The following is a 25,053-nucleotide window of genomic DNA, read 5'->3' on the forward strand; positions in this document are numbered from 1 at the left end:
AGGTGACTATGCTTGTCGTAAGAGGCGACTAACGGGATCGGGTGGTCAGACTAGCTGACTTGGTTGACACATGTCATCGGTTCCCAATTGCGCAGATCGATGCTCATGTTGTTGATCACTGGATTGTCTGGTCCAGACTCGATTATTTACAGACCGTCGCCATATAGCTGGAATATTGCTAAGTGTGACGTAAAACTAAACTCGCTAGCTCGCTCGCTAATTGTGTGTGATCATAACTTTCTAATGTGGATTTTTTTTGCTCATGCAATCAGCCATGGGGTTCCTGGCCTAGACTTGTTTGTTCATTAACTATATATAGTAGCGATATTGTTAATGGACTAAACAAGATTCTCTCAGAGTCCCGTCCCACAAAGCAAGTCGTAGATCTAAGATGATCGTAACTCCCATACTTAAACAGATTTACGGCTGTCATAGTGCCATTATTGCTTTTGGGAACATGGCCCTGGTTTGCATGAAACATTGATTGCTTGTGAGGAATAAAGTTCATAGTCATATAGGATGGGATATTTATATAGCTCTGATATCTATACAGCTATTGCTTGCCCAAGGCGCTGGTACTTGTTTCCCTCTATCACTGGATGTCAGTCTCAGTGTCATGTCATTTTATCATTCAGTTTCAACTCACTGGTGATTATACAATGCCCTCCTGTTACTAAGCGCACCAAGTTTATCATGGCTCTCTCATCCTAACGAGTTGTTGTTTAGTTTAGTTTACAGCTGGATGGACTGGGACACATAGTCACAGTACTTTACTGCATGTTGATGTACCTGCAACTAGGTATATGCACATATTAATGTGGCCACCATCTGGGGTGGAGTACTTTTAAGGGCACAGGTTTGTGTACTTGACACTAGGGGTTGTGACAACATGGAAAGTTTCTGCACACGAAATTGGTCATTAGGACTAATGTACATTGTGGTATTGGGTGTGTTGACATCAGTAGAACACATCTTCTGTAACCATAGCAACATCACAGGTGTCCTTTGGTATTTTTTTTTGATAACATGAACACTACATGCCCTTCACCATATGTAAAGAACATTCAAAGTCTGTGTCACAGTGATGGACTTTTGAATGTAGTTCCTATGAACCATATTCAGTTCCAGTTAAAAAAATAATGTCTTTATATTCAGGACCCCAGATGAAAGAAACAACACAACCACAAACAGCGCCCAAAGTAGAACGAGCTGCACAGCAAGCTGCCCCACCCGAACCTGAGGGGGCTGAAGATGTTCCACCACCCCCATCAGCAGAGGGTAAGAACTGATTGACACATCCACTTGATACGTATGTGGGTGCAGAGTAGTGAGCCATACTCAGTAAATAGTTACACAAATCACACAATACCAGCTCGGGACTCATTCTTCAAATTAATCTTAGGGCTATGGTGATCTGATCTGATCTTAGGGCTATGTTAAATCTGCATTTAAGTATGTTGGTTTATGATCACCTTAGCACTAAGACTGTTTTGTGCAACTGGGTCCAGCTCTTTGGTCAAATATAACCTCATCATGGCTTACTGCCTTATAAATTTGGTAAATATTATTGTCGCCATTAAATGTAGGAAGAGCTGATGTCAGTGATGACTTTTCAATGTGGTTGTGTTGCAGAGGCTCGTGAATTGTTCAAGGCACCACCAGCTCCATGCTCGGTGATGGAGGCTCTACAGCAGAGGCTACAGAAGTACCAGTCAGCAGAGGCTGAGGCTAAGAGTGCTGGGGAGGGCAGCAAAGCCAGGAGGATGGGCCGGATATCCAAGGTGCTTCAGTGTGCTGATTTTAGGGAATAATAAATTATAGAGACATTCCTTTTTGATGGAGGATGGTTTTGATGCTGTGAGGGTGTTGGATATGTGACACCTTTTACATACTGCAGCATTTTGTTTTTGCATGTTCCAGCAATACCAAGATGCTATCAAGGCAGTGAAAGCTGGGAGACAGTTTGACTTCTCAGAGTTGCCCACACCCCCAGGTGAGTTGCTAAGTCCAGGTGATGTGCACCAGGGGTGCCAAGTAATACTGGTCAGGACCTAGGGTGTTCTGCATCTGGTAACTTGTTAATTCAGTTGGACTCTGCTAGGTAAGAAAGAGGACTCTACCAAGGGTGTTACCAGGGTGAGTCACTCCATGGGATGTGGATCAGGTAACTTGCTTGTACAACCACTTAGGCTGTGCCAGTTGAGAAATAGGTCTTTACCTAGGTGTTACCAGGGTGAGTCACTTGTCAGTCCATGGAAATTGCATCAGGTAACATGCTTGTACAACCACTGGGGCTGTGCCAGGTGAGAAAGAGGTCAATACCTAGGGTGTCACTCATGTGTAAACCAGTGAATATGCTTGTTCATCTGCTGAGAATGTGCCCGGTATAGTACTGTAATACTGGTCAGTACCTAGCTGGTAACTGAGGTGACTCCCTCGTCAGGTATTAATGAGATTGGAGTCACTCAGAGGACATGCCCTAGGTGACATTCTTGCATGAGTCACTTGTCCATCTGCAGTGTGCACTGCAGGTGACAGCCCACGGAGTATGTCCGGGTAACTTGCTTCTATTTCCATGATGTGTTCTAGAAAGATACAGAATCATTTCCGTACATGTTTCAGGTTTTGCTCCCATCCCTGTGGGTAATGCTGCTCCGCCTGCAGCCCCCTCCAGCCAACCCCCATCAAAGCCCCAGGGTCAGACAGCCCCATCCCCACAGAAAGCTGCACCTCAACCAGCTCCAGCAGCTGCCAGGCCTGCCCCTGCACAGCAGCCCCAGATCAACAAAACAGCAGGTGGGTGGGACTACTGTTTGCTCTGTGACTCACCTGCATCCTTGATGTGTTACATCTTCATGTAACAGTCTCACACAAGTCTGTTTCTTCTCTGATAAGGGCAGTTGAATAACCTTGTGGTTGTGGTTGTTTCCCCCACAAGAATCACTTCTAAGTCAAACCTAAATTCAAAAATTTTATCACCTCGATGTAAAAAAAAGTTGACATGTCATCACGGTATGTGAGTGGAACTTGTACAAGCTAATGTTAACAGTACATTTTGTGTATCACCACACATGCGTTACTTCATTCTGAAACTGCTCCATTAATTGTATGTTGATACCTCCAAGGAACTGATACTGTTGAACAGAAGAAATACTGTATTTTTTAAATATGGTCCAATAGTCAACATCCTAATCATCAGTCAAGTCCAGTTTAAACCTGAATTTGTTCTCTTCTCTACCCAGGCTCAAGGAAGAGCATCTCATCACGTGCAGAACAACAGGAGCGCTTCCTCCAAGAGCGCTATGAAGAGTTCAAGCAGGCTGCTCTCAAGGCCAAACGGAACAATGAGATTGAGCTGGCAAAGAACTACATGAGGTGTATGCATGTGAGTAAACATATAATCATCATGAGTTAGTTCTGAGATGACTCTGTAAAATCAATTGTTATCGCCATGTCGTAGTTCTTGTGTGTTGGCTGTTATCCCCTATGGCAGTTATGAGCTCCCCACTGTGTTATATCCCTCTGGTAGCTAAGAGATGTCAAATGTGATATTCCTGTGGTAGTTATGCCCACTGTGTTATCTCCTTGTGGTAGTTATGAGATGTCCACTATATTATCTCCCTGTGGTAATTATGAGGTGTCCTTTGTGTCATCTCCCTGTGGTAGTTATGAGATGTCCATTGTGTTATCCCAGTGAGGCAGTTATGTCCACTATGTTATCTCCCTGTGGTAGTTATGAGGTGTTCATTGTTGTCTCCCTGTGGTGGTTATGAGATGTCAACTATGTTATCTCCCTGTGGTAATAATGAGGTGTCCATTGTTATCTCCCTGTGGTGGTAATGAGATGTCTACTATGTTATCTCCCTGTGGTAGTTATGCAGTATCCACTGAGTTATCCACCTGTGGTAGCTATGAGGTGTCCATTGTGTTATGTCCCTGTGGAAGCTATGTGGTAGTTGGGAGATACCCACTGTGTTATCCCTCTAACATAGTTATGTCCACTGTGTTATTCCTCTGTGGTAGTTATGTCCACTTTGTTTTCTCCCTGTGGTAGTTATTCTGTCATCTGCAGAAGTTATTTGTCCCCTGCTGCAACACCTGGACTATGTACTTAGCAACGTCTGTAAGTGCATACATCTTTATGTACATAAACGCGATACTTAACATGCTATCTCATGAACTGTTGTACCCAATGTGCTCAAAATTGGGGACAGCCTACATTGGAGGATTATGCAGACACCAAGCCTTGACCTTTTTTCCAAAATCACCCCTACTCTTTGACCACTCTTCAAACTCTTGTTAATGCGATACTGTTGTACCCAATGCCTTCAAATTTGTTGACAGACTACATTGGGGTATTACACAGACACCAGTTGATCTTGTTGACCTTGACCTTATTTTCAAGGTCACCATGACTCATTGACCACTTTTCAAGCTCTTGTAAACCTGATATCCCATGCACTGTTTTACCCAATATCTTCAAGGTTGGTGACAGCCTATATTCAGGGATTCCACAGACATCAGTTGACTTTGGTGACCTAGCTCTTATGTTCAATGTGACCATGATACTTTGTTCACTTTTCAGACTCTTGTTGGAAACAATGTCTTCAGTTTTGTCGACAGCCCACATTATATTATTATTTAGATACTAGTCATTTCACTCATCTCATATGTGTGACCAAAATGTAAGAAGTAATGAAAATGTTAAAAATATTAGAGTCTTCTTTACTGATAGAAGACATTGCCACATTAGTGGCAAACACTTGTGTAATCTGTTTTCCATTATTGATAATAATAAAGAGCTTTCAGTATCCAATTAATATAGTTAAAATGTTGTTTTTTCTGAAGTTGTTTACAGAGTTAATTCTGTTTGGTAGCTATTGGTGGCAAAGAACTTTTGATGTAAAACTATGTGTTCACTTCCACATTTAACAGTATTACTTGTGCAATGTGTTCCATATCCTCTGGATTTTAATCAGTTTCCAATAAATGTTACATTTAAGATGCCAGTTACTTGAATGTTTGAGAAAATCCTATGACCTTGTATATTGAACATCTGTTTCGCAGGGGATGAAACCCATGTTACAGGCGGCAGCAGCTGGCCTCCCTGTCGATCTAGCTCAGGTAAGGAGAGGATAGAATCCTACAAAACAATATACTCATACAGAGATGCATATCACAGGCCAAATTGAAATTTGAAAATTTCCTTGCATGACTATGGGCATGAGCAACACTGTCAACATGGATTGACAACTTAATTTGCAAAGCTTTTGTCATCTTCCATTTTGTCATTTTAACACAATTTAGATCGCAGTTGTAAGACTAATGTGTATTGTTCTGTTGAAAGACAGCCATGACAATAGTAATCACGCAGAGTTTTGTTGTTTTAGCACTGTTCCATTTTTTAATTGAAGCCGATAAACTGACAAGCCTGAGATAAAATAGCCAATGGAAATTATCTTTTGAACTCATATTTGTAGGTTCCCCCTTCCCCTATAGCCGACTTTGAGGATGAGGACAAGTTTGTTGTTGTGGAGGCTGATGATTGCACGCCAACGGGGGACAGGGAGGAGGTGTTTGAAACACTCAAACAAGATCTCATCAGGCAGATCCGGGTCAGTTGCTATCTTGGGAATGTGTAGAGCTCCAGGAAGCCAAGAATTGCTTCCAACAAAAAGAGTGTGATTGTCATACACATCTAGCTAGAATTGATGGTTCCTTATGTTATAGTTAATAGTTTGCCTGAATAAGACTCTGTTGTCTGTGTTCCGTCAGGTTGAAGTCACACTTAAGTTGGCCAGTGAGAAAGGTGCTACAACAAGTGGCACTTACGTTGACTGACAAGTCAAATCTTTTCTTATTTGACCAATGACTACTGTGCTACAATGAGTCCCTTTGAAGTTGGCATGTGAGTAAATCACAGTGATGAGTTGTGTTTGAGATAATTGTAACATGGTGCTTTATGTGGTGCTGTTTGTTTCAGATATGTTCTACAAATTCCCAGCACTTCACCAAGCTAGGTGACGTGGCCTCCGCCGCTAAGTGAGTATGTCATGGCTTTGCTGAAGGTGTGTGTAGTACTGATCCCTTGTGGGTGAGGGAGTCCTAGAATGTACATGTCACTACATACATTACTGATCCTTGTGGGTGAGGGAGTCCTAGAATGTACATGTCACTACATACATTACTGATCCTTGTGGGTGAGGGAGTCCTAGAATGTACATGTCACTACATACATTACTGATCCCTTGTGGGTGAGGGAGTCCTACAATCTACATGTCACTACATACATTACTGATCCCTTGTGGGTGAGGGAGTTCTAGAATCTACATGTCACTACATACGTTACTGATCCCTTGTGGGTGAGGGAGTTCTAGAATCTACATGTCACTACATACGTTACTGATCCCTTGTGGGTGAGGGAGTTCTAGAATCTACATGTCACTACATACGTTACTGATCCCTTGTGGGTGAGGGAGTTCTAGAATCTACATGTCACTACATACGTTACTGATCCCTTGTGTGTGGGAATATTCATCACAAGTCTAGCATGGAGCACCCATCTCTGTACTAATACAGAGGTTTTGTTATATCTGACAGATTTCAAAAGTTAGAACAAAACAGTCGCAAGGATCTGGATGCATTGAAGAATGCCAAGTTGCATGGAGATCCTGTGCCCAAGTTCCACTATGAAACCCGGAGCTTCTCAATTGTCAAGTGAGTGATCTCTGACCCTGAGCATTCAGCCATTTTCCTGAGCTGAGATGTAACTTATGACGGACTCAACTGTTACACTCTAAAAACATATCTAATGTTTGTGTTTTTCTCGCTGCTGTCAGATGTAAACTATATACTACAGTACAACTCAAAGGGTTATATCCAGCACATGACTTGGGCATTGTTGTTTGTTCTCACATCAATGTTCTTACAGACTCTCTATGACTGAAGAACATGTTCTTAAAAAATACAAGTAGAGGTCAACAGTTTTGAAAACTTCACACACAATTAATTGTCACAGTAGGTTTTGAATTTTTATTTTCCACTATCATTTCCCTTCAGTTCAATAGATTTTATCCATTTGTGCTGGTAGTGCCCTGGAAATGGAAGTCTTTTGATAGGTCCTTAAACCAAGCTTATGTTGTAGCCTTGAGTTCATCATCAGCAAATCTTCACATCTTCCACCCAAGTGGGACTTCAAATTTCAAAACGGGTTATAACCACTGGGTGCCAGGTCAGGAATGTACTCATGGATTCTGTTTGCATTGTTGCCCTCTAGTGTGAAGATATGAACTACAGCTCTGTACTCAGCTTGAACATTCTGAGTGATATCTCTCTTCCAGTTGTCACAATTTTAATACTGTCTGTTGCAAGGTGTTGAACCTTTCATAGGTATCTCATGAATCATCAATGTATGCAATACTACTAGCGGTGTAGCTGTTTCCAAACTTAGGTAGTGAGTTCTCAAAACTTTTTACCTCCCCTTGTATGTCAAATTACCAAAACTTAAATGATGAACTGTGTACTGTGAAGCAGGTTATACTCCCGCAGGGAACTGTTGCCAGGCAATTGTTTATTAGAGTCATTCTTTTTGTCACTTCATTTCAAGACATGCCCTCCAACCTGTAGGTTACATGCATGATAGTGTTAGTATTAAAATTACTTCCATAAGGTATATTCATATATTTGCCCCCGTCTGGAGAATTATGTTTCATTAAACTTTCAGTTATCGTTCTGCTTCACACATCCTGTGTTGGACCAAAATGTGACATTGTTGTAACCAAAGTTACACCATTACTGTTACAGATGTAACACAGACCTTGGCGACAATGACCTGGAGTTGGGCATCGTCAGAGCAATACAACTACCTATCCCATCAGGTGGGTACATTTAGTGAACACGATCCCAAACCCCACTTAAATGTTCGGGATCTGGAGTTCAGATCCTTAAGTTCTACTGTATTATCAGTCCTGATTGAGAGCTAACAAAATCTTCAGCATCAATCTGAAACACAAAAGCTGCTTTGATGATACTATAAGATAGACTTCTTCAAGTTTTCATATATTCCAAACTTTGGTAATTGTTTTTCCAGGTTATTCTGAAAAGGACTTAGATACTTACGTGAAATACGAGTTTCCTTTCCCAAATGTAAGTAAAGTGTATGTTATTCTTCAAATGTTTTTTTTTATTATATATTTTTAATATTTGTTAAGACATAATGTGTAAAAATATTTCATATCATTAAAGAGTCATTGAAATGATTTGATTTTGTCGGAGAGTAGATTTCTAGACAGTTTGTGTTTGTAAACATGATTGTTTTCTTTTAACTGTTAAACAAGAATTAAGAGTGGAGTTTGACCAGATGTGTTTATGTTTCCAGGATGAACCTCAGTCGGGACATACGGAGACACTGAAGGGTTGTGTCGATCCAGGTAAATGCCATGTGTAGAGGTCCATACTTGCACTCATGCTTGTACTGAGGATTGGATGTTGACAGTGTAAAATCAGGCCCAGATTTCCCAAAGTTTGAGAAGTTAAAACTGCTGAGTTTGTAGCTCGGTCCTGTTTCTGAAACCAAAGCAAAACAAACACAGCTTTTCAAAATATTTGCCAAACTCAAATTGTCAACTTAGTTTGAGATTAATAATGATATCAGTTTATTTCGGGTTGTTGGTTGTTGTTCATGCCATTAACCACTAGTTTCTGTGGCCTAAACTGTTAGTATTTAACTTTTTGTAATGATGACTGTACCATTCACTCCTGCACATGCTTGTGAATGCTTACTTGATCAGTTCCATAATGTACTGATATGCAAGGAATTCAACTGATGTGTATTTTCATATCAACAGGTGCCACTAACAGATCCAACTGTTTTACAGGCAGAAATCTCTTTGTTGATCTTATGTTTCTCAATAGAAATTTAACAGAAATCTAAATCACCTTACCCAATAAGTGCAGTGCTATAATAGTTATGCAGAGTTAAGATCCAGCAGTGACCACAGAAGAGAAATGTTAAAGTAAAAGACGTAAGGTCTGGTGACATGTTACAGAAACAGTAGACACAATCACTGGCCAAGCTGTGGCAGGACAAGGCAGCTGAAGACAAAGAGGACCTCATGTTAACTTACATAACTACTTCATCAGGGGATTTCTAAAGATAGCTTTTAGATCTGATACCTTACTTACCAAAAGTTAATAATACACAAGTGTAAGTCCACACACTTTACATTCTGCTACACATGTAACATGTACAGATAGTATTCAAGGGTATTGCTATCAGTTTTTCACAAAATATTTTCTTCAAATTTAGATTATGAAATTGTTTCAGGTAAATGGTTGTCCAAAATCATTTGAGTGAGATTTTAACATTTATACCAAGCATAAATGCCATGGTTGATGAGGGAAACAATATCTTCTGTGAGAAAGTGCTTTGAAAAATGAAATAAACATGGAGAATTGTCTTGGTTGCATCTTCATTTCAAGGCTTGTTCTGGCACAATCATCAGGTTAACTAATAAACTTGGGCCAGAACAAGTCATGAAACATTGTATTCAAAGAATAAAAAGAAGGTGAAACCCAGAAAATTCTTCATGTTCATCAAATGTTGTGTTCTAAAATGCTAGTCAAGCATATGAAAATGAAATACTTCAACAAATGCTTATGGTTCACTTTTTAGTGTTATCTGCCTTTCATTTTAAAACAGAACTCATTTTGATCGGTTTGACCTGCTCTCCACTTTCAGAATACCAAGAAAATTTCAAAGTGAAAATAGATCGTAAGGCAAGGTCATTTCATAGAGTTGTTGAGCGGAAGACAATCAAGCTAGAAGTATACTACAAACGGTAAGAGTTGTATTTCTCAAAGAAGAAAATGTTTAGCAGAAATTAATCCACTGCTTTATGACTACTTGAGAATTCCAACAAGCACTTTAACCTATGCTTATCTTTAATGATGACTGAAATGGACTAATCAGGATGGATTGGCTTCATCCAATGTGTATAGACAGTTGTAGATTCTGTGTATCCTTGTACCACTAATGTTCTGCTTTGTACCTTCTGCCTTGATACATTTGTTTGCAATAATCTCACTCTCATGTTATTTGTGACAATTACTGGCATAGACAGTTCTGCTCTTGTCTTAAGCAGTGTAAGGAAGGGGAGAGGGTGATGCAGAGTAACTGTCTACTGACCAGAATTTTTTAATACAGTTTGATACAACACAGTAGCTATCTGTAGGTAGCTGATATAAAATTTTCACATGTCTCGGGGGCTTTTTCGACCCAATGCTCCAAGGTGTTTTACGGAGTTGTTTCGCTTTGTCACACCAGGGCTGGCTGTTTGTTTGAGTTTGAGTTTCAGTTTCCAAAATTGTGTTTCTTGGCTTGTTCGTCTGTGTTTTTGGAAAATTGCACCCATGACTAAACGTTTGTTTACAGCATTTTGAAGTTTATCTCACCAGCTTATGCTTTAATGTTTGCAGGGGGTTCTTCAAGGGAGATAAACACCTAGGAACAGTCAGCATTAAACTCCTCCCACTTGACCAACACAGTACTGTTCATGACAGTTATGATGTAAGTACACAAAATTTGTACTATCTATTACTTATTTGGGGGGCATTTTGTTGAATATGGCCCAATGGTAGTCATATCTAAGTTACCCAAATGCTTGACAAGCAGAGACGTGACTAGATTTCCTTTCACTTATCCTTTAAATAACCTGGACAAATACTGAAGCAATGTGGTTCTTCCTTTTATTATCATTGAACGTCAGTCATGATTCAGTGACTTTAAAGACACTGTTTCACTGTTTTGGCAGGGTGAGTGAGTGAGTTCCTTTCTTACTTACTCCCCCTTTTGCAATATTGTAGCAGTATCACAGCACTGGACACCAGAAATGGGGTTCTCACATTGTACTCATTTGGGGAATCGAACCCAGGTCTTTGGCATGACAAGAGAATGCTTTAACCACTGTGCCACCATCCACCCCCATCCCCATTAATCAACAGTGTTTCCACTAACTTTTCAAACTTTTCATCAATGATTTTTTTCAGTATGTTACGATTTTCAATGGTATTATACAATAACCTGAATGCCCATACCTTTATATCCTCCTTTTTTTTGTTTGCTCTGAATAACTTCACAGCGTTTGAAAAATCAAAGTGCGTGTCTGAAGTGTGCCAATTTAACATCATCAAATTGTTCAATCTCTGCTGGGACAGTCGATTATGACTGGCGGTATGGATCCAGTTTTGTAGGCTAAATCCTAGTTCAGCTGGCACACTGGAATTATCAGTGATACTTCTGCAAGTGCAGCAAGATCAGGAAATACATCAGAATAATCCTTCATTACAATTTCACTCTTTTCAAACAAAGTGACACCAATGCCAGAAAAGACATGCTTGAACTGTGGGAAAGACCTTCTCGTGTGATGTGTGTCAATAACAGGAGTGACGTCATCATTTTCATGGCCAATCAGCATGCCGTAGTGTTTAAGTATCACTTTGAGAGATTCCTGCCCATGCTCGAGCAGTTCTTCTCGATCCTTAGGGTGACGTGTGGGGTTCAAGACTTCATCAAGGGAGTACAGAACATCCAAAGAGTGATCAGGAAATCTCTTTCTGAAAGAAAAAAGATGACAGTGTCGTCTACTTGCAAGTCATTTTGACATGCTTTCAAAGCCCGTCGTAACCACTCAAATCTTTCCTCCAGACAGAGAGGTCACGAGTTGTTGCCAATCTCTTTCTCAGCCAATCAGAATCACTGAACATCAGCATGTCAAGGTTACTTTGGTCATTTCTATATATAGATAAGGGATTTCCATTAATTTTATAGGTGTTGAAAAGACAACAAACAAAAAACCAAAGTCAGATGATTTTATTGCTCAGCACGTTTTTATGGTATTATAGCCAGCTAACAGAATATGAAGTTTTTTTTGGTTCACTGAACTGACAGCATTTGAAATTACGGGAACGGGGCATGTTTTATTGGTAAAAAGCGGTAATTACCAGTAAACGGAAACACTGATCAAGGAACCAAATAACTAGTATTAAGCAAATCATAGATGATTTTTTGTGATGTTTCCACCTCTCTAGGTATTGTCATCAACCTATTATTGAGTCAGTTAATATGTGAGTAATTCTTCTTGATCATCAAACAGTTGATGGATGGCAGGAAGACTGTTGGTGGAAAACTGGAGGTGAAAATACGAATCCGTGATCCATTCAAGAACAAAGAGGTGGAGACTGTCAAAGAAAAGTGGCTTGTTATTGACCAGTTCCTTCGGACATTGAAATCAGGGGTGAGTGTTATTGTTTGTACTAGAGTGCATGCATGTCTCGGTGGTCTAAGTCAGCACAATACAGACACAAGTGGTCAGTCCCTTCGTCTGTGTGAGGAGCAGCTATTGAATGGATGGAAATACGATCCTTGGTTTGTGATCAGCGTTGTCACTTTGATGAAGCATCGGTACTGGTTAAAGTTGTATCAAACTTGAAGTAGCCAGAATTACTGACAGTAGTCACACTGGCAATAACTAGCCAAAGTTACACTAAACAGAGTTATTTTAAGTAGCCAAATTGACACTAAGTTGCCACAGTTAGAGAAAGTAGCTTGAGTCAGAGTAATGAACTTGAGTTATGGTAAGTAGCCAGACTTACAGTGAAAAAGCCAGAGTTGCATTAAATAACCAAAATTACAGTAAGTAGCCAGAGTTATGTAACTAACCAGAGTTCTTGTGAGCAGCCAGTGTTATCATAAGTAGCCAGTTAGCACAGGTAGCCAGATTAAGTGTAAGTAGCTGGAGTTATTGTTTGTAGACAGAGTTGTGTAAGTAACCAGGGTTAGTATAAGTAGCCAGTGTTAGCATAAGTAGCCATTTAGTGTGAGAGGCCAGAGTCAGTGTAACTAGCCAGTGCTAGAGTAAGTAGACAGTATAGTGTAAGTAGCCAGTGTTAGTGGAAGTAATCAGTGTTAGTGTAAGCAACCAGTGTTAGTGTAAGTAGCCAGTGTTAGTGGAAGTAATCAGTGTTAGTGTAAGCAACCAGTGTTAGTGTAAGTAGCCAGAGTTAGTGGAAGTAACCAGTGTTAGTGTAAGCAACCAGTGTTAGTGTAAGTAGCCAGAGTTAGTGGAAGTAACCAGTGTTAGTGTAAGCAACCAGTGTTAGTGTAAGTAGCCAGTGTTAGTGTAAGGAGCCAGTGTTAGTGTAAATAGCCACACTGGCAACAAGTAGCTGGACATAGTATAAGTAGCCAGTGTTAGTATAAGCAGCCAGTGTCAGTGTAAGCAACCAGTGTAAGTGTAAGTAGCCAGAGTTAGTGTAAGTAGCCAGTGTTAGTGTAAGTAGCCAGTGTTAGTGTAAGGAGCCAGTGTTAGTGTAAATAGCCACACTGGCAACAAGTAGCTGGACATAGTATAAGTAGCCAGTGTTAGTATAAGCAGCCAGTGTCAGTGTAAGGAGCCGGAGTTACAATAAGTAGCCAAAAACATAATATTGGCTATGTGGCCAGGTATTAACAATGTTTTTCTTTTCTTTTTGACAGGCTGCCAAAAATGTAAGTAATATTATCTCTCAGCTATCATATAATGTATCTGTATCCTCTGTCTCCAGCAGCATCTGAAACAGCCCAACCATTTGTAACATGATCGCTGCATCTCAGGAACAGAAGACACAACCTTTGGCCATGACTAGTCTCACTCATCTCTTGTGATTTCCATTGTGAAAAATATTAAATTTACTTTTGTAGACACAATAACAAATCAGAAAGGCACATTTTTTACAGTATCCACAACGCACAGAAGGAGACAGGCACAACACAAATGACTTGATTCCAATACATATATTCAACAGCGATGTAACACCACTAGTCACTAGTTCACATAGGACCCGCGAAGATCCCAGGGTAGAATAGGCCTTCAGACTCGCTGACTTGGTTGACACATGTCATCGGTTCCCAGTCTCGCAGATCGATACTCATGCTGTTGATCACTGGACCATCTGGTCCAGACTCGATTATTTACAGATTACCGCCATATAGCTGTAATATTGCTGAGTGCAGTGCAAAACTAAAGTCACTCACTCAGTTCACACAGTCATTGAAATTTCTTGAAAACATATATCTTCTTGTACCTCTCCAACACTTGTGACATATTACCACCACGTAAAAGCACAATTCATTTATTTTGTTTCTTTTACCCACAGCCTCCAATTCAGAGACAAAAGAGGTGAGTTTTTTTTAATTTTTCAGAATGGTGATTTTTAAAATACTCTTCTTTCTTGATGTCTCTCATCCTTTTTGATACACACTTTACCTGTCCATGCATCTCACTACTGATAATGACATTGCTAAGAGAGTTTACATTTCCCCTACATCCCAAGCTTACCAGTCCAGTGTATCTGTGTTGGTGATTGGCACATTGGCGCTTAAACTGGATAACCCATCTTTATTGACATGCCAGTAAGGTGATACGTCTGGAGATATGTGTGTACTGTTTTCTGAACCTTAGATTTAGATGTACACCTAACGGGTTGTCTTAATATATCTCATGATAAATTAACAGGATTTGGGTGTACTGAACATGATCGTTTTTCCTGCCAGCTTTTCACAAGACATGGGAAGTGTAAAGTTGACCACATTTTTCAGACACCTATAGTGCCAACTGATCATGATATTGTTCTCATGTTTTGGCAACAGTGTTTCTTTTTTGTTTGTTTGTTTCATTGATGTTTTAGTAAAGCCACACTCAGCAGTATTCCAACTGGTGACGGTCTGTAAATAATCGTGCCTGGACCAGTCAATCCAGTGATCAACATCATGAGCATTGATCTATGTGTTTGGGATATGATGACAAGTGTCAGCTAAGTCAGCAACCCTGACACCGAATCCCCTTATTCCCCTTACAACTAGCGTAGTTGCTGAAACCAAATTTTAGCCTGGATCTTCATGGGGTAGTAAATGGCGCAGGCAGTTAGCTGATATGTAGAACAGCCTTGCAGCTGGACTGTAGTCCTCCCATCTTACATCATCACTTGCTGACAGTATGGATGTAGAGGTCCTTCTTAATCACAGATGACACCAGAACTGTATCCAAAAGGGAATTGTACTAGGTCTCCACCATGACAAGTGAACATATCTTTAAAGACAGATGCACATATTAACGATGTTGTAGCCAAGGGATCAACACAAGTTGTTGTGTAATCATTGTCTGGTGTTGATTCTCAACACATATTCTGTTTGTAAAGCCTTTTTTCACCTTGAAGTGTTCGGAATATTGAACAAGGCAGACTGAATGCTTAGATTTTATTGTGAGTCTTTCCTCAAAGTACTAGGTTGCACGAGAGACTATCTTTCTTAAGGCACTACAATTTACTGGAAGGGCTTGTATCCCTGGAGTTTTCCAGAAGTGTGATTGGGAGTTCTTTTCCCTGGTGTGTCCTGATCATCTTCTCATTCCTGGATCATGAAAGGCCATCTTCCTCATCTAGCTGAGTCTGAGTGATATTACAACATAGTACCTGCTTCTGTGAGCCATAGTTTAGTTCTGTACTTCCAGCACATGTTTTTGTTTTGTGAAATTCCTCCTCTGTGTCAGTGAGTGAAAATGTTCTCAAGCTTCTATGTCCTGTCATTGACAATGTTAAATTCACACTGGTATTTCTATAAATCATCCACAGAATCATATGCAAAAAAACTGCTTATAATATTATAACACAACACACCAAATATACCAGAGTATGCCATGAATCATTGAACTGTTTTATAATCGCTACTTATCCTGTAACCATGGCACATAAACAGACAAAAATGAGTCACAATTCATTTACTTTTTGTTCGAAAGATAACACTAATTGTGCTTGAACAATCATGTACAAAATCAGTTACCATAATTGTTAACAGTAAATGTTTACAACAGGGCATACCATTTCTAAAATCTTGTTTTTTGATTAGTTACAATTCAGTGCTAAAAAGATAAATGCTTACAGTCCACTTTCTTTGACAAATTTGTATTCGTTTGTATTGCTTCTTCAGAAACAATGCGATAATCTTGTTACATAAAGTGATCAGTTTGACATTTCTTGTTACAGTAATTCTCTAGCTACTTGTAACTCACAACCTGAGTAACTGGTATTTCTTTTCTCGGCAGAAATGAAAAGTCCAGTATCTGCATATTGTCATAACGGAGGAGGGATTTTACAAGCTGCAGCGCTTTCTTCAAAACAGTCTAACCTGAATTATCTGTGATGTTTTAACTGTCTTTGTCAGAGTTTCCTTGTTATATCGGTCTGTGATGTTAACTGTTTCTCATCCATTGCAAGTGATAACATGCACATTCCTCAAAACCCTACAGTTACATAAGTAAAGACATATCCGTCCAAATTATAGGCAGTTTACAGATTCTCACAATCTTTTACCTCTGTTGATCTTATTGGTATCATTTTATTGATATTATTTATTTATTTGTTGCTGAATTGTTGCATTAATATTTGATTGCATTACCAATGACTTTACAAGGCATTAAATCACTTCTGTTATAGTGTTTGACTCTAATACTTTTTGAAGTTAATATGAACCAAATGCTCTCTCTACATTTGAAGATCTGTCTTAAGTAACCCATGCTTGTTGTAAGAGGCGATTAAGAGGATCAGGTGGTCAGACTCACCGTCTTGGTTCACATGTGTCACTGTATCCCAGTTGAGTAAATCAATGCTCATGATGTTGACCACTGGATTGTCTGGCTTGATTATTTACAGATCGCCGCCGTATAGTTGGAATATGCTGATTGTGGCGTAAAACTAAACTCACTCACTCACGCTCCAAATGCTCTCAAAGCATTAAATATTTAACAGCAAAAGTTTTGTTTTACAATATGCTTGTATAATACCAGTATTTCAGTGAATTAAATGCATGCAAATTGTGTGAATGTTAGAACCCAATACTATACTTTAGTACCATACCTCACTGTGATGTCAGCTGTGGATCACAGTAGTTCATGTCATCTTCTAACTTCTAGGCATGATTGACCAGGTCATTCTGAGCAGTATATTTGATTTGACTGTTTGAACATGTTTAATCAAACATGTACAAACATATTCCTGAATGGAAATAAGAGAGACTGTGCTATGTTTATGATGTTTTGCATATCTTTCTCACATGATTATTTCTGATCGCCATCTACACAGATATGTATGATCAATGATGAAATGTTTCTGTTCTCTGTGAATTTTAGCATCAAAATTTGGACATAAGTTTGTCTGATGCTACTACAAGGAACAGACCTTGTCTAGAGCTTGTAGAGTATGTTAACAGCTGATAATTACACCTGGGTAGTCCAAGAAAATGCTCAAGAAAATGTCTTGAACTCCAGAGCATGTCCTACACATGAAACAAAACATTTTACTGTCAAGAAAAACTTGACGAAGTGTCAGTAAAATACTGCTCAGGTTGCCATTGTCTGTGATATTGTAACCATTGTGTTCTTAGATCTTTGTGCTTTAATTCTAAGAAAGCCAGTATTCTTAGACTGGAGACAGTGCAATTGTGGACTCAATGCAGCTCCAGAATATATTTTTGTATCATTGTAATGGTATTGTATTGTGCTTGTTAGAATATCATTTCAGTGTTAGGGAGGAAATGAGAGTGGGCATACCTGAAAAGATGCGGGTTAGAATTGATTTTCAGTAACCCATGCTTGTTGTAAAAGGTTACTAAAGGGATTTTGGTGATCAGGCTTGCTGATTTGGTTCACACGTCATCTTATGCCATGTGCATAGATTGATACTCATGCTGTTGATCACTGGATTGTCTGGTCCAATTTCTGTTATTTACAGAGCCCCACCATATAGCTGCAATACTGCTGAGTGTGGCATAAAGCTAAACTCACTCACTCGTTAGAGTGGGCAAATATTCTGATGTACAAAAGAAAGCACACACCTGGTGATTTGGAATTATTTAAAAACAGCAATGATATTGATGTAAAAGTGTTTGATAAGTGTTTTGGTTGTGACTTAATGTACATTTTGCCAACACAAGACAGACATAGTACCCCAAAGCAATGTTGCCAGCATCTCACGTTCCTTGCTCCACATACACATTAGTCAGTCAGTGTTGTTAGATTCATGACATGGTCAGTATTGGTCAGTGGACCCAGATGTCCACAAGATGCAGTTGTCTAATGGCTGTGGTCCTGTTCATGCGATGACCCATCACTGTGATGCTGATGCCGTCACTGTGAGCATCCAGTTGTGCAGATGCAGAACGCGGCCATGGTTATCTTCTGAGGTGGTCACTCTCTGTCTTCCAGTTCTGGGACTGTCAGATGTCTGGCCAGTGTTTATGATTGATTATCTGCTCTGTACAGCCGAATGTTTGGATAAATGGCTGTTCAAATGTGGGACATTCCAAAGCCTTTCCCACACCACTGCTGATAATTTTAGCATCTTGATGCATGTTTTTAACAAGTACATCACCAGGGATTTACATTGAGTCCTGTATTTGAGGGTGCCTTGGACTCATAGTTATTATTTTCAGAGGTCCTGGACAACAAAATGGGTGTCCAAGCGACGTAAATATTACTATTAATACTGTTATTGTATTGTGTATCATGATCAACACATGAAATAGCAAATCACACCATGACCCAGCTAGTAGCAAACTGAGTGACAACCTATTGTTAGTTGATTGGAATTTTTACAAAAGTATTTGGATTTTTTCTGTGTCCTTGTGGATGCACTAATAAATCATTAAAACACTCTCACCTGACTTCATGCTGTTAGCTCATAACGTTATGTGATCAAGATTTTAGTGATTTTCCACTCAATAGAAGGACATATTTGGACTTTGGGCAACATGTACACAATGTTTGAGTAGTGAAAGCTACTATCAAAATATTTTTCAAGATATTTACTGTTTTTTTCTATAAAAATAATCACCAAACTCAAGACAAGACATGTACTTTCTTATATATGTAAATGGTAACATTAACACCTTTTCAGTGACCTTGGGGCCAGTGTAGGTCAGTAAAATAAACACCATATCAGTAACCTTGGTGCCAGTTCAGATCAGTAAAATAAACACCTTATCAGTAACCTTGGGTCCAGTGTAGATCAGTAAAATAAGCACCTTATCAGTAACCTTGGGTCCAGTGTAGATCAGTAAAATAAGCACCTTATCAGTAACCTTGGTGCCAGTGTAGATCAGTAAAATAAACACCTTATCATTGACCTTGGTGCCCATTCAAATCAGTAAAATAAACACCTTATCAGTGACCTTGGTGCCAATTCAGATCAGTAAAATAAACACCTTATCAGTGACCTTGGGGCCAGTGTAGATCAGTAAAATAAACACCTTGTCAGTGACCTTGGGGCCCATTCAGATCAGTAAAATAAACACCTTGTCAATAACCTTTGGGCCAGTGTAGATCAGTAAAATTAATGACATGACCAAATTCAACATAAAAATCTTTACATAACGGTTTACTTGAAATACTAGATCGTAGACAAAATGTACTCATTTGTGTTCTTCCAGTCAGAATATAGGAGCTTGAGCGTCCTGCTTCTATTCAAAATGAAATAATTGTACAAGCAGGCTTAAATCTGAGTTGAACCATATTGACTTTAAAGTGTAGTGCATGACTGCTTTTAACTGCTGATATTGAGATGCTTTTGTCCAATCATAAAGTTTTGAAATTACATATGTATTGCTGAAATGTTGCTGACTGCATAAAATGTCCTTTATTTCCTCACTTCCTGACTTATATAGACATTTGTGTGAGTGGAGAAGCTTGTGTGATCGGAAGGAGCTCATGAGGGGAGGGAACTCATGCACTGATGTAACAATTGTCAGAAATACCAACTATGGAATATCTAACTCTCAAAACCACTGTCATTTCAATCAGATGTGTGTCTCTTTAGCAGTATTGTATATAGAGTTTCTGAATAGCTTTTTAGTGTGACATTCACGGAAAGAATGGAGTGTGACATCACAGTGGGTTTATTAGAAACTGGGTTGATGTTTGCTGCCTTTCTGACTGTGACAAATATATGTCTGGCATATATGGCCTTGTGTATTCTCCATCTTGTATTCCTGATGTATGTCAGCACTGGGACAGCCTTACCCAATGACATCATTATTTTACCCATGAAGATCTGGGTTATAGTTGGTTTTCAGTAACCCATGCTTGTCATAAGAGGCGACTAACAGGATCAGGTGGTCAGGCTTGTCGGTTTGGCTTTCACTTGTCACTGTATCCATTTACGTAGATCAGTGCCCATGGTGTTGATCACAGGATTGTCTGGCCCAGGCTTGATTATTTACACGGTCATGTAGCTGGAATATTGCTAAGTGTGGAGTACAGCTAAACTCACTGGAGTATTGTTAAAGTCTGCTCTACAACTCAACTCACTGTATCTGGATGGCTCCTTGAAGTAGGGTAGGCGAACTGATCATATCGATGCATTTTCATCTTTTCAGTTGCGAAATTAATGAATTAAATCTTTCTCATTGAATTCCATCATTTATCTGGACCAGACAACCCAGTGATCAACAGCATGAGCATCGATCTGCACAATTGGGAACAGATGACATGTGTCAACCAAGTCAGGGAACCTGACCAACTCTTATGACAAGCAAAGTCGCCTTTTATGGCAAGCTTGGGTTGCTGAAGGCCTATTCTACCCTGGAGAGCATGATGGCATATGTTATTGTTGATACTATCAACCATAGGGACATGTAGCTGTGATGTAGTTGGTGTATTGTTGGCTTTGGTATAAAATATGAAGCATAAGATAACACATTCACTGATATTGTGAAATTCAGGTAGTTATACAGGGTACAAGTGGAGAGAATTTGTATTGTATTGCAAAGGTATATTATCCATCTGGCAGGGCTGTCTCTGCAGGTGTTTTCTGCCATTTTCAGTAAGTGTTATTTCTTTTTCATACTCGCTGGTTACATCGTCTGGCCCTGATCCTGTTAGCGCATAGAGCAGGCACTTAGTGCGTGGAGATTCTGAGCATTATGAGTTTACTTTATTATTATTATTATTATTATTATTATTATTATTATTATTATTGCTCTGTTGTTTGCACATGTCCTGGAACATGACTCCGTCCATTGTTTGCGTTGTTACAGATGATTGTGACATTACTTATACAAATAACAAGCTGATGTTTCTACTTATGACTAGGAAAGCATGTTCTGCCATCATATTCACACAAGAACTGTGGGTCACCCCTTAACTCTGAAATACAGATGATCTGTAATTTACCTTGCCTTGATGAATATTCACTAGATACTACTAAATAAGTTTTCTGTGTGACGACATGACCAAAGTGTTGTCAGGGATGTCATATTGACTGTCATGTTTCGGATTTGAGTTCAAACAGATTTAATCAGAGGCATGTTTAACACAATAAACAATATGTATGGGTGCACTTGCAGAACTTCTGTCACTAAGATTTATTTGTGGTGAATATGGAAACTGTTTGAATAATATATTTAGTTCACTTGGGTGCAGGATAAGCAAAGAACTTGTTTGCTGTCTTTCCACAACAATGATTTACAAATGTTTCCTACAGTGAAAGGAACTTTGCAGTATATAATCTTAGTTCAGTTATGCAGATCTGTTGCCTCTTACATCAAGCAGAGGACATGGTTGCTTCCCTTCATCATTTATTGTGATAAAGTGTTACAAATCCTTTTCATGAAACTGTAAAAACTTTTCCAGAGGTGACAAGATAATGCTGGGATAATGGTTTTAAACAGGGCAGTAATTCAGGACAAGTAGGTGATTATAAATACAGAAAATGAAAGATTATTTCCCAACTGCTGGCAAACGATGATAAGCTGGACAAGCACAGAGAATGCATTTACGAGAAGTAGGCGGGGCATGACAATGAACAAACCCGGGAGAGCACATGGAGGCTAGTGTGCATGCAGTGCATGATTATGAAATTGATTCTGCGCATAGCTGCACATGCCATGCTCATAAGACTCTCACCCATCGCACTACACTTGATCGTGGACAGCGTTGGGGCCCTTCACTCACAATATCAAGCGCCAATGGGCGGCGTTAATACATGCTAATAGGGGTCAATTGTCAGGTCGGTGCTTAACTTATCCTAGCATGATATCCCGTCCTCTAGGAGTGGCAGGGCAATTTAGTGGGTATACACTTGGTTTCTTCTCCCATGGTACTGTGTGTTAATTGTTCTTGTGCCTCTGTCATCATGTGGTCAGAATATTTATGAAGGGTTGTACAATTTAATCCATGGTCATCCCAACTGAACAGATATCGTTCTAAGCACAAGTTAACTGTAAAACTGGATTCTTAACACTGTCATTTCAATTTTGCCGGCAAGTGCTTTGTATATTTTGATTTTGAAAGCATTAGGCAGAGAAACTAGGTAGACAATATGATTTGTCAAACAGGTTTGTCTCAAAACTATTTTGTGCAACCTTTTTCAAATTGTTGTTGTGATCTTCATTTTTTGTGTATGTGAACTGAAGACTCATTTTATGTGAACTTTTTATAAGCCATTTTGCTTATTAGAATGGTAAAATTTGTTGAATTTTTCATGATGTTAAGCATGAATAAACACTTGAACTAAGCATTGAATTCCATGAACTTCTTTTTCTCTGCATCCAAGGGATCCATTTTTTCCATCAGGTCTTGAAGGTTGTAGGCAATGTAGAAGTGAGTTTGTTTCATTGTCCTAAATAGAAAGTTTTCATGTACGTTTCTTCTTAGCATCACAACTAATTCCTTTAAATATCCTCACTGTATTTAATCATAGCCAAAAATTCCATTTGGGAAGGAAATCAAGTCAGACATTTCATCAGCCATCATCAGTGTTTGAAAAACACTTCCTTCCATGAGCACATATTCCATGAAGGAAAATTTCACTTCTTTCAGCCAAAACCCTGTCACCTGAATGCAGATATCTACTGCACATTTTGAATCAATAATAAAAGAATTATCCAAAATTTAAACTCTCCAACCAGATCACTCCTCTCCCACACATGGTGTAGTTCCCAGGAACTTCAGGGCCGTAAAATGATGTGTCGGTAGTTTTGTGACAATAACGTTTTTGATGTCCATGGTCTGTTTATTCGTGATCCAGAGATGATCTATCCTGCCTTCTCATGTTAGTTCTGCATTAATCATATAGACAACAGACGTGTTGAGCAAGTTGTCCTAATATATTAAACAGGCTAAAGGATAGATACAGCACTGTCCCTGACAGTACAAAGACAGGTCAACATGGTTGGATTTGACTGATTTACCAACAACTCATAAATTGGAGGAAGCAGAATTTTTAATGATTAGATGATAGTTGGCATGCAGTGTTTGTAAAATTAAACAGACTGTCAAATCAGTTGGCTTAATTGCTGTTTATTTTATATCTGAAAACGTCATGCTAAGTCAAATATTGTGTTACAGTGTTGGCGGGGTAGTCTGTATGGAGGTGTTGCGGTTTGAGAGACAACAGCTGGATAAACAGGTTGGTGACAGGTTAAAATTTTATTCTTTTGTCATTTTGTTAAACAAGTACAGTGCATGATATTCTTTGGGATGTGTGAGTTCTATATATGCTCACACGCAAAAGTAACGCAAGTCAAGTATAAAGCAGGCATGTGCGTAATTTTCAATATTGAAGACAAGAAATGTGAACAGGGTCCGATAGACAATAAAAAATGAGTGATGACATTTTACTGGGTACCAAGAATGATGACATCATTAAGTTGTCAAAAGGTAAAGGGGTTAACGAGAACGGTGTCGATGGGTAATGTGTCGATCTTGTTGCGAGGTTGTGACGCTTGGACAATGAAAGTCTGTGGTCTTTGTAGTGTTGTATTGATGCTGGAGACAGCAAATCAGAGTAATGTTTACATCCAAAGGACAGGCACCATTTTGGGCAGACACTCCAGCTTCTGAACATCTGATAGCCTGGTTTCTTTCAATTTGAGTTAAGCATGGCATTGTTGAACAAAGAGTATTAGACCTAATGTTTGTGCAGTCTTACACCCATTAATGATGGTGACACATAGTGCAAGTTGGATTTCACTAGAAAAGTGTGTATGACACCCATTGGTATGGTGCGTTTTGGTGATTCTTTCTATTAATGTGATTTTGCTCGGGCCTTCCAAAATGCAACAAAAAGTATTGATAACACCATCAGGCTTCGCTGTATGCCAGAAACCCATATCCATTTAGGTCCAAGTTTGTTTCCTATTTGGATAGAACAACTTGTGTTTCTTATGGTAGTGAGCATATATACAGAGCTCTTAGTCAGGCTTCCTTTATATGAAATTATGTGACAGATGTCTGTGGTCTGTTAATGTATGTGACACAATGTTTCAGATATCTTTGTGGTCTGCCAGTGTATTTGACACAATGTTTCAGATATTTGTGTGGTCTCTTATTGTCCATGATCCAATGTTTCGTATTTCTTGTCCCAATGTTTCAGATATCCTACCTGAAGGATAGCCTGAGTGTGACCCAGACTCAGACTCTCAAACACAAGAGTGCACTGCTGGGCGAGAAGATTGAGCTGCAACAGAAAAAATTGAGGGAAGGAGGGAAAGAAGCTTGGCTAGGTACATACGAGTAGCACTAAGTCTACATTCTTGCACTCAAGATGCTCGTCCTGAACATACTCTGCCCGAGAGCCAAAAACGGGACACTCATTTCACAGTATATTGTCTTAAGTTCCAATTCTACTGATATATTTATATTTTTGCTTTAGTTTATTGATTATTGATTGAAAAGAATTTTTATAGACTGTGGTGTTGTGGTTTGATTAATGACTGATTTCTTCGAATTGAAATGGTGTGCTTTCTCACACAGCATGTGGTGATTGAAAAACACTGGCAGTAGTTTGATACGGCTGTTTGTTTATTTTGCAGCATATGTTGAAGCAGTGAAAGAGGAAATGCCGTCCTACGAGACAGAGGCTCGGCAACTAGCTAAGATTGGGGACATGCAGAAGGCGCAGATCATGCTCACAAAGAAGAAGATGGCAGAGAAGGAGGTCAGTGAGATGTTCATGGTTACTTCCACC

The 25,053-nt window shown here is 39.3% G+C and overlaps 1 protein-coding gene across 1 annotated transcript in view; it reads left to right on the forward strand.

Moving 5' to 3' along the window:
* Window positions 1-25,053, forward strand: part of LOC137290779 (coiled-coil and C2 domain-containing protein 1-like) — a 38,752-nt gene that overhangs the window by 9,787 nt on the left and 3,912 nt on the right. The window contains exons 9-27 of the mRNA XM_067821900.1: window positions 1,156-1,278; window positions 1,633-1,781; window positions 1,921-1,993; window positions 2,623-2,796; window positions 3,243-3,385; window positions 5,068-5,124; window positions 5,481-5,615; window positions 5,984-6,042; window positions 6,601-6,717; window positions 7,804-7,877; window positions 8,090-8,145; window positions 8,378-8,429; window positions 9,740-9,839; window positions 10,477-10,567; window positions 12,153-12,305; window positions 14,194-14,216; window positions 23,433-23,493; window positions 24,460-24,589; window positions 24,899-25,023. Coding sequence (XP_067678001.1) covers window positions 1,156-1,278; window positions 1,633-1,781; window positions 1,921-1,993; window positions 2,623-2,796; window positions 3,243-3,385; window positions 5,068-5,124; window positions 5,481-5,615; window positions 5,984-6,042; window positions 6,601-6,717; window positions 7,804-7,877; window positions 8,090-8,145; window positions 8,378-8,429; window positions 9,740-9,839; window positions 10,477-10,567; window positions 12,153-12,305; window positions 14,194-14,216; window positions 23,433-23,493; window positions 24,460-24,589; window positions 24,899-25,023 — 1,895 coding nt within the window. The remainder of the gene's footprint in view (window positions 1-1,155; window positions 1,279-1,632; window positions 1,782-1,920; window positions 1,994-2,622; window positions 2,797-3,242; window positions 3,386-5,067; window positions 5,125-5,480; window positions 5,616-5,983; window positions 6,043-6,600; window positions 6,718-7,803; window positions 7,878-8,089; window positions 8,146-8,377; window positions 8,430-9,739; window positions 9,840-10,476; window positions 10,568-12,152; window positions 12,306-14,193; window positions 14,217-23,432; window positions 23,494-24,459; window positions 24,590-24,898; window positions 25,024-25,053) is intronic.

This window comes from Haliotis asinina, chromosome 7, assembly GCF_037392515.1.
Source record: "Haliotis asinina isolate JCU_RB_2024 chromosome 7, JCU_Hal_asi_v2, whole genome shotgun sequence".
Classification (NCBI taxonomy): Eukaryota; Metazoa; Mollusca; class Gastropoda; order Lepetellida; family Haliotidae; genus Haliotis; species Haliotis asinina.